The sequence below is a fragment of the Xiphophorus hellerii genome, chromosome 24, assembly GCF_003331165.1.
Source record: "Xiphophorus hellerii strain 12219 chromosome 24, Xiphophorus_hellerii-4.1, whole genome shotgun sequence".
Lineage (NCBI taxonomy): Eukaryota > Metazoa > Chordata > Actinopteri > Cyprinodontiformes > Poeciliidae > Xiphophorus > Xiphophorus hellerii.
In genome coordinates this window covers 17341456-17352281 of record NC_045695.1, presented here as the reverse complement: position 1 = coordinate 17352281, position 10826 = coordinate 17341456, and the positions used below count along the sequence as shown (strand labels likewise).

At 45.2% G+C, this 10826-nt stretch overlaps 1 protein-coding gene across 2 annotated transcripts in view; it reads right to left on the bottom strand.

Moving 5' to 3' along the window:
- agap1 (ArfGAP with GTPase domain, ankyrin repeat and PH domain 1) overlaps positions 1-10075 on the bottom strand; it is a 60386-nt gene extending 50311 nt beyond the window's left edge. For both annotated transcript variants that reach the window (XM_032556190.1, XM_032556191.1), the window contains exon 1: positions 9048-10075. In XM_032556190.1, coding sequence (XP_032412081.1) covers positions 9048-9210 — 163 coding nt within the window. In that variant the 5' untranslated portion in view covers positions 9211-10075. The remainder of the gene's footprint in view (positions 1-9047) is intronic.
- Positions 10076-10826: the final 751 nt, after the last annotated feature.

The window sequence follows — 10826 nt, the reverse complement described above, 5'->3', positions numbered from 1 at the left end:
CGTGATGCGAAACAAAGAGAAACCAAAATCATCCCAGACTGTTGGCAGAAAAACGGAGCTGAACTTTGACCCTTTATGGTCTGGATCCCTTGAACCAGTTGTAGGGGTCAGAGGTCATCTGGAGAAGTGGGAGGAGCTAAGCAGGAGTTAGTGGAGCGTTTGCTTCATCCTTCATCCTCCTCTTCCTCACCTCAGACCTTCTCCCAGGTCCTGGGGGGCGGGGCCTGTGCGGGGCTGTCCTCTTCTTCCTCACTCTGTGATTTTCATGCGTCACACTGAAAACATTCCCTCCTTCCATCTTTCTATCCCTCCTTCCATCTTTCTATCCCTCCTTCCATCTTTCTATTCCTCCTTCCGCCTTTTTATCCCTCCGTCCATCTTTCTATTCCTCCTTCCATCTTTCTATCCCTCCTTCATCTTTCTATCCCTCCTTCCATCTTTCTATCCCTCCGTCCATCTTTCTATTCCTCCTTCCGCCTTTCTATCCCTCCTTCCATCTTTCTATCCCTCCTTCCATCTTTCTATCCCTCCTTCCATCTTTCTATTCCTCCTTCCGCCTTTCTATCCCTCCTTCCATCTTTCTATCCCTCCTTCCATCTTTCTATTCCTCCTTCCGCCTTTTTATCCCTCCTTCCATCTTTCTATTCCTCCTTCCATCTTTCTATCCCTCCTTCATCTTTCTATCCCTCCTTCCATCTTTCTATCCCTCCGTCCATCTTTCTATCCCTCCTTCCATCTTTCTATCCCTCCTTCATGTTTCTATCCCTCCTTCATCTTTCTATCCCTCCTTCCATCTTTCTATCCCTCCTTCCATCTTTCTATCCCTCCGTCCATCTTTCTATCCCTCCTTCATCTTTCTATCCCTCCTTCCATCTTTCTATCCCTCCGTCCATCTTTCTATCCCTCCTTCATCTTTCTATCCCTCCTTCCGCCTTTTTATCCCTCCTTCCATCTTTCTATCCCTCCTTCCATCTTTCTATCCCTCCTTCATCTTTCTATCCCTCCTTCATCTTTCTATCCCTCCTTCCATCTTTCTATCCCTCCTTCCATCTTTCTATTCCTCCTTCCGCCTTTTTATCCCTCCTTCCATCTTTCTATTCCTCCTTCCGCCTTTCTATCCCTCCTTCATCTTTCTATCCCTCCTTCCATCTTTCTATCCCTCCGTCCATCTTTCTATCCCTCCTTCCATCTTTCTATCCCTCCTTCATCTTTCTATCCCTCCTTCATCTTTCTATCCCTCCTTCATCTTTCTATCCCTCCTTCCATCTTTCTATCCCTCCGTCCATCTTTCTATCCCTCCTTCATCTTTCTATCCCTCCTTCCATCTTTCTATCCCTCCGTCCATCTTTCTATCCCTCCTTCATCTTTCTATCCCTCCTTCCGCCTTTTTATCCCTCCTTCCATCTTTCTATCCCTCCTTCCATCTTTCTATCCCTCCTTCCATCTTTCTATCCCTCCTTCATCTTTCTATCCCTCCTTCATCTTTCTATCCCTCCTTCCATCTTTCTATTCTTCCTTCCATCTTTCCATCTGTTGGAGGTAAAACGGGTCAGAACCTCGGCAGATTCTCCCCTCAGGTTTATCTGCTGACCTCTGACCTCCACAGGACTGACCTTTAGTCTTAGTAGTTCATTAAAGGTGAGAGGCGACTGGTTCTGCATCTTTCACACAGAATGAAACAGAAGAAAGAAATTCATTATTTTATATTAAATTGATTTAATATAAAATAGTTTGGGTTTTCTTTGCTCTGAGGTTTCATGGTCATCATTAATCAGCTTTAACTGGACAGTAACGGTTCATTCAACCTCATCAAACATAAAAACCTCCAGCAGTTTGAACGGAACCCAGTGGAACCGGATCAGAACCGTCAGACGGACCAGGAACCAGGAAGCAGCTGTTTGAAACCAGTAGACAGACTGAAGTGGGATTACTGGGAAACAGATGAAGATATCTGCAGCTGATTTAGAGAAAATCCCACCAAGACATGAAAACAGTGAGTCTGGTTGGGGTTCCTCTGGGCTCTACTCTTGTCTCCTTCTGATTCACAGAACCTCCTGATTCTGGTCCATGGAAGGACAGACGGAACCATGAAGGATGTAAAACCAGCTGAGGTCAGAGCGGCTGGCAGAACCTGAACCGGGTCAGCAAAGTTATCAGCATCATGACCTCAGAGCGGTAAAGCAAACTGCTGGCGTGGGACTGGACCGGCTGCGGGTCGCCGGACCGGCTGCGGGTCGCCGGACCGACTGAGCGTCGCCGGACCGGCTGCGCGTCGCCGGACCGGCTGCGGGTCGCCGGACCGACTGAGCGTCGCCGGACCGGCTGAGCGTCGCCGGACCGGCTGCGGGTCGCCGGACCGACTGAGCGTCGCCGGACCGGCTGAGCGTCGCCGGACCGCCTGCGTGTTGCTGTTGTATCTCTCCATGCTATGAAATATGCATGCGGCGCTGCAGCGGCTGCCAGAGTGTTCACTGTGAGGAGAACGGCGCCGACCCGGCCCAAACAGAACCAGGTGTTGGCAGCCGATTTTATCCCCGTTGATCCAGAAACTAAAGGTCGGATTTATTCAGATGCAGGCGGTAAATCCAGGTGTGACTGCAGGTGGAACCAAACCAACAACCTGAGCAGCTGCAGCATCTTCCTCCCACGCTCTGCCTCACCCTGCAGCCTGGAAACTGGGTCAACCAGCAGCGGGTGGGGGAGGGGCAGCAGCAGGCCCCCTGCTGACAGCATCATCACTGTGCACACACAGGTTTCAGTTTCCAGCACAAAAAACTCTCAAAAACGGCGAAGCGAAGCAGGCAGAAGTGACCAGCAGTGACCAGCAGTGACCAGCAGGGGCAGCAGACAGAATGAAGGTTCTGTTGGGTCAGGATCCGATCCATGTGAACCCGGACAGCAAGCTCCCGCTCCACTGAGCAGACGCTGCTCTGTTGCCATGGAGACCACAGGGCGGGGGAGGGGCCGCTCTGTGCAAACCAGGATCCAGACCTGAGATGTTCTCCTGCTCCACCTTTTAGTCAGGTCTGCTCTGATGGCTGGGCTTTGACTTTCTGGGCCTTCAGGGACACCGTAGATCCGTCTGAAGCCCAAAGCTGCAGCAGGAGCTGACAAAGAGAGGCAGCTGCAGCACAGATGGAGAGCAGCTCATCACACATTCATGAAGTTATAATCCAAATCTTTAATCCTGGAGGAGAGGAGGAGGGACAGGCCGACGGTTCAACTCCCAGGAGAGACTAACAATACAAACCCAGCAGGGAATTCAACCTGCAGCTCTCATCCACTTCACCTCCAAACATTTCAAACGACCTTCACTTGATCAAACACAAAACTCTCTGGTTGGTTTCCACCAAAACATGAGGATGGAGGCCTGCTGGGGACAATTTACCTCAAATTAACAGCCATCAAGGCACCAGCCTGTTTTAATAAGAGACCAGAGGCAAAGAATTAAAGACATAAAGACAACAAGAAAGAGAGGAAACAAGGAGGAAAAAACGAAAGAAAGAATATAAACAAAAAGAAAGAAAACAAAAATAAGAATTAAACAGAAAGAAAGAAGAAACTCGTCCAGCTCAGATGAACTTTTCCTATCTGATTATCGGATAAACCTGCTTTCCATACATTCAGTCAACATCAGCTCTGATTGGCCAGTTTCAGCTGAATCCCAACAGGAAGTGGATTTAATCTCCACCAGCGATCAGTAGCAACATGAAGGGCTGTTTGTTTGGTGTCTGACTGCTGACCTTTGACCTCTCTGTTCATATCAGAGCCTTAGTGCGGCCGACTGAACCTTCATGAACATTAGCTCTCTGCTGCCCCCTGCTGCTCACCACTCGGCGCTGCGCTCCACAGCCACCATGACACTTTGCTGTCTCGCTGCTCCGATGGTTGCCACGGCAACGCGGCTGCAGGCCTGCCTGTGGAACACGTTGCCACGGTAACGAGCATCACTTCCTCAAACAAAGTCAGCCAGGTTTATTTCTGGCTGGTTTCCTGTGGAGATGACTCTGAGTCCTGCAGGAAATGATGCGACATCACTTCCTGTTTCTACAGCGTCCAGATCCACTTCTGAGCTTCAGCCAGTTTTCATCTTTAATTCATATTTATTTGATAATTAATGCAGAAAAACTGCTTTAATACAAGCAGGAAGAAACTCTGACCAGATTTTACATCAACAGCAAAATATTTTAAATATGAATTACAATATTTAAAAAAAATAAAAACTACAAGACAAAAATTTAAAATAATTACAAATAAACATTTTCGTTTTTTTAAATGACTATATATTTTTTTAAACTAAAGCTTATGGACTTTGTAGTTTCTACTATGAATCAGTAGCTGCTTCGTTCTATGGAGGACTGCTACTGCCAATAAACAACCGCAAATACTGAAATAAGTAAATGGCTTGATAAAATGATTAATGTTTAAAATATTACATCCAAAAGTCTAAAAATGAAATTGAAAAAAATATTCAATAAATGCAGAATCTTAAAAAAATAATTAGGCAAAGAAAAGTAATTATTAAAAAAATTTGATGGGAAATGAAATGAAATGGAAAACTAAATAATATAGTTAGTCATGGTTTAAAGCAACTATGAATAAAGTTTTGGCAGCACCAGTCCTCCGTATACTGCAGCAGCCTCAGGTTTTCTCTGCTGCCAACTGGAGCAGCAGCTGCTTTTACACCTGGAGCGGCAACAGCGTTAGCAGCCAGCAGGAGGCGCAAACGCACATCCAGGTATCCCAACAGGTAGATGGACCAAGCACCTGGACATGTGGACACCTGGACATGTGGACACCTGGACATGTGAACACCTGGACGTATCTCGGCTGCGTCTCCTCGACAGGAAGTATCAACAACAGCTCCGCTGCGTCCAGCAGTATAAATAAACTTCCTGTCCCGCTAACACAATGCGGCTCGTTAGCTTACAGCGGCTCCCAGGAGAGACTGATGATGTCACTTCCTGCCACGCGCCGGCCCGTCCCCACCGGGCTCAGGAGCAGAACCGAACCGGGAACAGAAACGTTTACTGCAGGTTTCCAGACGGAGGCCTGACCCGGGTCCAGTTTCCATGGTAACGGGCCAGCAGTTCACCGTCTGATAGAGAAGTGACACTTCCTCCTCTGGCTGGTAGAAACCAGAACCAGAACCAGAACTAGGGATCCGACTGGACCAGCAGACCAGACATGTTTTACTCTTCTCTGTTGTTATTATTATTATTAGCAGCAGCAGTAGTATTAATAGTAATAGTAGTACCAGTAGTAGCGTTAATAGTGCCAGTAGTAGCGTTAATAGTACCAGTAGTAGCGTTAATAGTACCAGTAGTAGCGCTAATAGTGCCAGTAGTAGCGCTAATAGTACCAGTAGTAGCATTAATAGTGCCAGTAGTAGCATTAATAGTGCCAGTAGTAGCGTTAATAGTGCCAGTAGTAGCGCTAATAGTACCAGTAGTAGCATTAATAGTGCCAGTAGTAGCGTTAATAGTGCCAGTAGTAGCGTTAATAGTACCAGTAGTAGCGTTAATAGTACCAGTAGTAGCGTTAATAGTGCCAGTAGTAGCGTTAATAGTACCAGTAGTAGCGTTAATAGTGCCAGTAGTAGCGTTAATAGTGCCAGTAGTAGCGTTAATAGTACCAGTAGTAGCGTTAATAGTACCAGTAGTAGCGTTAATAGTACCAGTAGTAGCGTTAATAGTACCAGTAGTAGCGCTAATTGTGCCAGTAGTAGCATTAATAGTGCCAGTAGTAGCGTTAATAGTGCCAGTAGTAGCGTTAATAGTACCAGTAGTAGCGTTAATAGTACCAGTAGTAGCGTTAATAGTGCCAGTAGTAGCGTTAATAGTACCAGTAGTAGCGTTAATAGTGCCAGTAGTAGCGTTAATAGTGCCAGTAGTAGCGCTAATAGTGCCAGTAGTAGCGTTAATAGTGCCAGTAGTAGCGCTAATAGTGCCAGTAGTAGCGTTAATAGTGCCAGTAGTAGCGTTAATAGTACCAGTAGTAGCGTTAATAGTGCCAGTAGTAGCGTTAATAGTGCCAGTAGTAGCGTTAATAGTGCCAGTAGTAGCGTTAATAGTGCCAGTAGTAGCGTTAATAGTACCAGTAGTAGCGTTAATAGTACCAGTAGTAGCGTTAATAGTGCCAGTAGTAGCGTTAATAGTGCCAGTAGTAGCGTTAATAGTGCCAGTAGTAGCGTTAATAGTACCAGTAGTAGCGTTAATAGTGCCAGTAGTAGCGTTAATAGTGCCAGTAGTAGCGCTAATAGTGCCAGTAGTAGCGTTAATAGTGCCAGTAGTAGCGTTAATAGTGCCAGTAGTAGCGTTAATAGTACCAGTAGTAGCGTTAATAGTACCAGTAGTAGCGTTAATAGTGCCAGTAGTAGCGTTAATAGTACCAGTAGTAGTGTTAATAGTAGTAATATTATCTGTACTATTTTCTCTTCTCATTCTTCCTGGTTTCACTTCAAACTTCTTTAATCTTTTATTTATTTTCACTTTTATAAAAACTTCTGCTTATTTTAACATTTTATTTACAGTTTAAATCTACCAATGTTTTATCATACTTTATATTTTCATCTAATTTTTAATACAAAAATATTTTCTGTACAAGTTTGTTTTACTTTAAGTTTATTTATTTTAATCTATTTTCTTAATTTTCTACATCTAAAGAATTTATTTTTACAACTATTACAATTATTATTATTGTTAATCTACAGTTTAACATTTTAATTTATTTTTCTCCTTTTACATTTCAATTTTGTATTATTATTTTTAATACTAATACTAATAATTTTACTATAATTAACTTTCTTACTTTTACATAGTTAGGATTTTTACTTAATTTTAAATTTACTAATATTTTCAACATTTAACTTTTTGAATATTTTTTTATAAATCTTTCTACATCTTCTGTTTCATATTTCAATATTTTCTTACAATTTTTTTCTCCTTTGTTTTTTTACCTCTTAATTTTTCTCTATTTCTTTTTCTGATCATTTTTTTATTTTTCTTGGATTTTATTCATATGGATGAATTTTTTCCACCAAATTGTTTGATTTTTATGTTGTTTTCTTTCTCTTCTCACACGACTTTCTGCAGTTTATTCTCTGTGACCTCTGACCTCTGTTTGGGCTGAAGAACCGGTCCGGTGAGCCTTTAACATCCAAACATCCAGAACCAGAACTCTGACACAAACTACTTCCTGCTGGCTGATGCGTTTAAGGACCGGAGAAACGGTGGGATTTTCCAGCCTCATAGCAGCAGCTTTTGTTCAGATCAAACTGCCGTTGCCATGGAGACGGGCCAGTTTAAATAACCTGAAGTGGGATTAAATAATGAGTCATCTGCAGCTGTTTCCTCTCAGGTTCATCAGGTTTCCAACGGCAACCAGCCTCAAAGCGCCGCCTGAGTCGACCAATCAGGCGGCTCCGTGCTGCTCTGATGCTTTCCAGGATGAAACATCTGGAACATCAACACGGCCGATAATCTGGGCTGCTGCAGATTAACACAAACTAATCCCAGTTCAGCTCTGACTGGTTGAACTGGGATCCAGCTGTGGCTGCTGCCTGCTCACCAGTCCAGATGTTCTACTGGATCCAACATCTGCCGCCATAATCCCATCAGGATCCACTGAGCGCGCTCAGTACGCTCCGGCCTGGCGGTGACTCATCATCATCATCATCATCATCTTCCTCTGGAGGACAGACGCTCTGACGTTACATAACAGCCTGAAGCAGCTTTACAGCAGCTCAGGTTACACAACCGGACCGGACCGAGACCGGAACCGGGACCGGAACCGGATCAGACTGCAGAACTGGAAATGAAATGAAAAAACTTAAAACCATCACAAAGATTTAGGCAGCTTTGCTCTGGAGCCCCTGGTTGCCATGGTGATTCCCTCCTTTTCCGGGGCCGAAGGTCAAACTCACAGACATTTATCTGGGTCCAGAGAGAGTTCTGAACAGAACCTTCAGGTCCAGTTGCTAGAGAACTGCTCATCTGATGGGTTCAGGTCCGTCTAATGCTAATGCTAAACACTCTGACAATGCTAAAGTCAAACGTTCTGCTAATAATACATGCTATGCTAATGCTAAGCACTGTTGGTTTAACACCAACATTCTGGGTTTAAACCTGAGGCTGCATTTATGTTAGGACTGAATTTAGTCGTCATGGTTACATAAGGAACCTGGTTCTGCTGGTTTCCAGCAGAACCAGGCAGCACCACAGTGTGTGTTTAAGCAGAACCTCAGCCGGGTTCTGGTTCTTTATGTTGCTTCAGAAACAGAAACCTGAGATCCAGGCTGACAGGAAACAAAGGCTGACGGTGAACAAACAGCAGCCGGGCCAACTGGGTCACACGGCCCGGCAGAACAAAGGTCCGCTCAGCTGCCGCGTCCTCTCTGGACCCGGTACTGAACAGGAAGGGCCCGCTTCAGGATGGATGGACTAGCAAACAACAATGAAGGCTCCTGTGAGGTTCTGGAGGAAACCACAGCTGCAGCCGGGCTTCTGCCTGGACCTGCAGAACCAACCGGGCCTGCAGAACCAACCGGGCCTCAGCTCAAATTAAACTGGTCATTATGTTCTGGCCCGCAGCATCACAGTCTGCCAGACGGCGAGTCAAAGCAAAATATCACGATATTTTATGGAACTATTGTGATAACGATAAAACATGAATCATTTCTCTCCAGGTGAAAGACACAGTAACCATGGCGACACAACCTGATCATGTAGGACAGCAGTTACATAACTGAACTGATTTTCAAACTTATTGATTTGTATCAATACATTAAAATAAAATGTAAAAAATCAATGGAAAACAATAACAAAACTAACAATTCCAACTGGAGGTTTTATAATAATGATAAATCACGAAATTTATCGCGATAAACTGTTCAGACCAGAACGGAGAGCCTCAGTGACCTGGGCCGGGTCAAGCATGTTCAGAACCAACCCAGAGCAGTAACACACACACACCTGCGCGGTTCTCAGCAGCAGGATGTGCAGCAGCCCAGCGGGCCTGCAGAACCTGCATCTCTCCCTCGGTCCTACCTTCGATGGCGATGACGTGCTCCCGGATCTGGTTCTGCAGCAGCGGCTCCTCCACCCGCTCCAGCAGCTCGTAGATGGAGTAGATGTTCGGGTGCACAGACTCGAACCTCTGGATCTCGGATCGGATGGCGGCCGAGTTGGCCAGATGCAGCTGGTAGTTCATCCTGACGGGGGAGACGCGGCTCCAGGAACGGCTTCAGGCTTTCTGGGAACAACTGTAACAATAATCCCGGAGAAATAATCCCGGACTCTGCTCTACATCCCGGGGAGGAGATCCGGGATCCCTCCAGCGGCGGCGGCCAGATGGCAGCTACAGTCCGGGGAAGGCTGCTTGTCCCCGGGGCTCCCCGCTTCCCTGCTCCGCTGCGGTGACAGATGTGCGGGAGGCGGCGGAGCTCCGCTGCCCCATATCCTTCCAGGCCGGGCTGGATTACCGGGCCGCTGGGAGTCCTGCAGCCGGATTAAACGGAGCTTCCAGCGGAACTTTGAGTCATAACTGACCGGAGGAGGATGACAAACGGCCTGGTGGATGCTAGCTGGCTAAAGCTAACTAGCTGTAGCTCCCAGCAGCTGGGAGGAAAACTGGGAAAAGTCGCCGAATTCCAGGGGTGAGAGTCGGCCTCACATCAGGCCAGAGAGCGGGGTTTAACCGCAGACAGCATGCGGGAAAAGAGCCGCGGGTCGGGGCTCGGAAATCAGTCTGCGGGGCTAGTTTGGATCCCTGCTCCTTGTTTTGTCTCCCTGCTGTTAAAAAGCTCCGGATAACCTTCCCGGTTCGGCTGGAAACTTAGCGGGAGGAGCCAACAGGAGGTACCGGGTGATCCAGGACGACCGAACCGGGTCAAAGCGTCAGGTATGTCCCGCAACCAGAACCCAAACACCGCTCTTGTCCCGCTCCTTCAGCGCGGCGAGCTCAGTCCTGGATACACCGAAGATCCCAGCCGGGATTTCCTCCAGGACCGTCAACCACACGCCAACAAATACAGACATCCGGTTTCACCTTTCAAAATAAAACAGCTCATTTAACTTCCAGCGAAAATCAACTGTGTTTGTTTCTGTTTTCTTAATTTAGTTTCTTCTAATTAAATCAATACATTGAAATTAAATTTCATTTCAGTTCCACTAAACTTGAATCAACACAGATTCTTTCAGCTACAAGCTTTACTTTGTGCTAAATAAATTTAATCCACTTTATCTCAGTTTAATCCAACTGAAATTATGTATTTAATAAAAATTTAAAAAAAAATCATTTTAGGTCATTAAATTCAGTTTTTAGTTGAGCTGGCTTTCAAACAGACCAGACAGTTTAACTCAACACAAACTGTTTAATCCCTTCAGTTTAACTCAGATTAAATTATTAATTTTTCTGTTCAGCTGAAATCAACTCAGTTTGTTTGAATTAGTTTCAGTTAAACCAGTTTGTGTTGCATTGTCTTAACATTTAACACATTTTATTTTCAGTTTATTTTGAGTCAGTTTAAAACCAAAATGTTCTGACTTCAGTTTGTTTCCTTTGACTTCCATTCATTTGTTCAGTTTGTTTAATTTTGGTTTATTGAAGTCAAACTTTATATTCTGTAATCCACCTTTACTCCATATAAACTAAAATTAATGTTACTTACTTTATTGATGAGTTATTATTTTCACCCAACACACAAAGAGTAAAGCAACATCTGTTTTAACTTAGAAATAAAAAAACCTAAATCGGTATCGAGCTTTTATTTTGAAGGCCCGACTAGTCGTGTTCCGGTTTTCCCGCCGTTCTGCTGAACAGCTGCA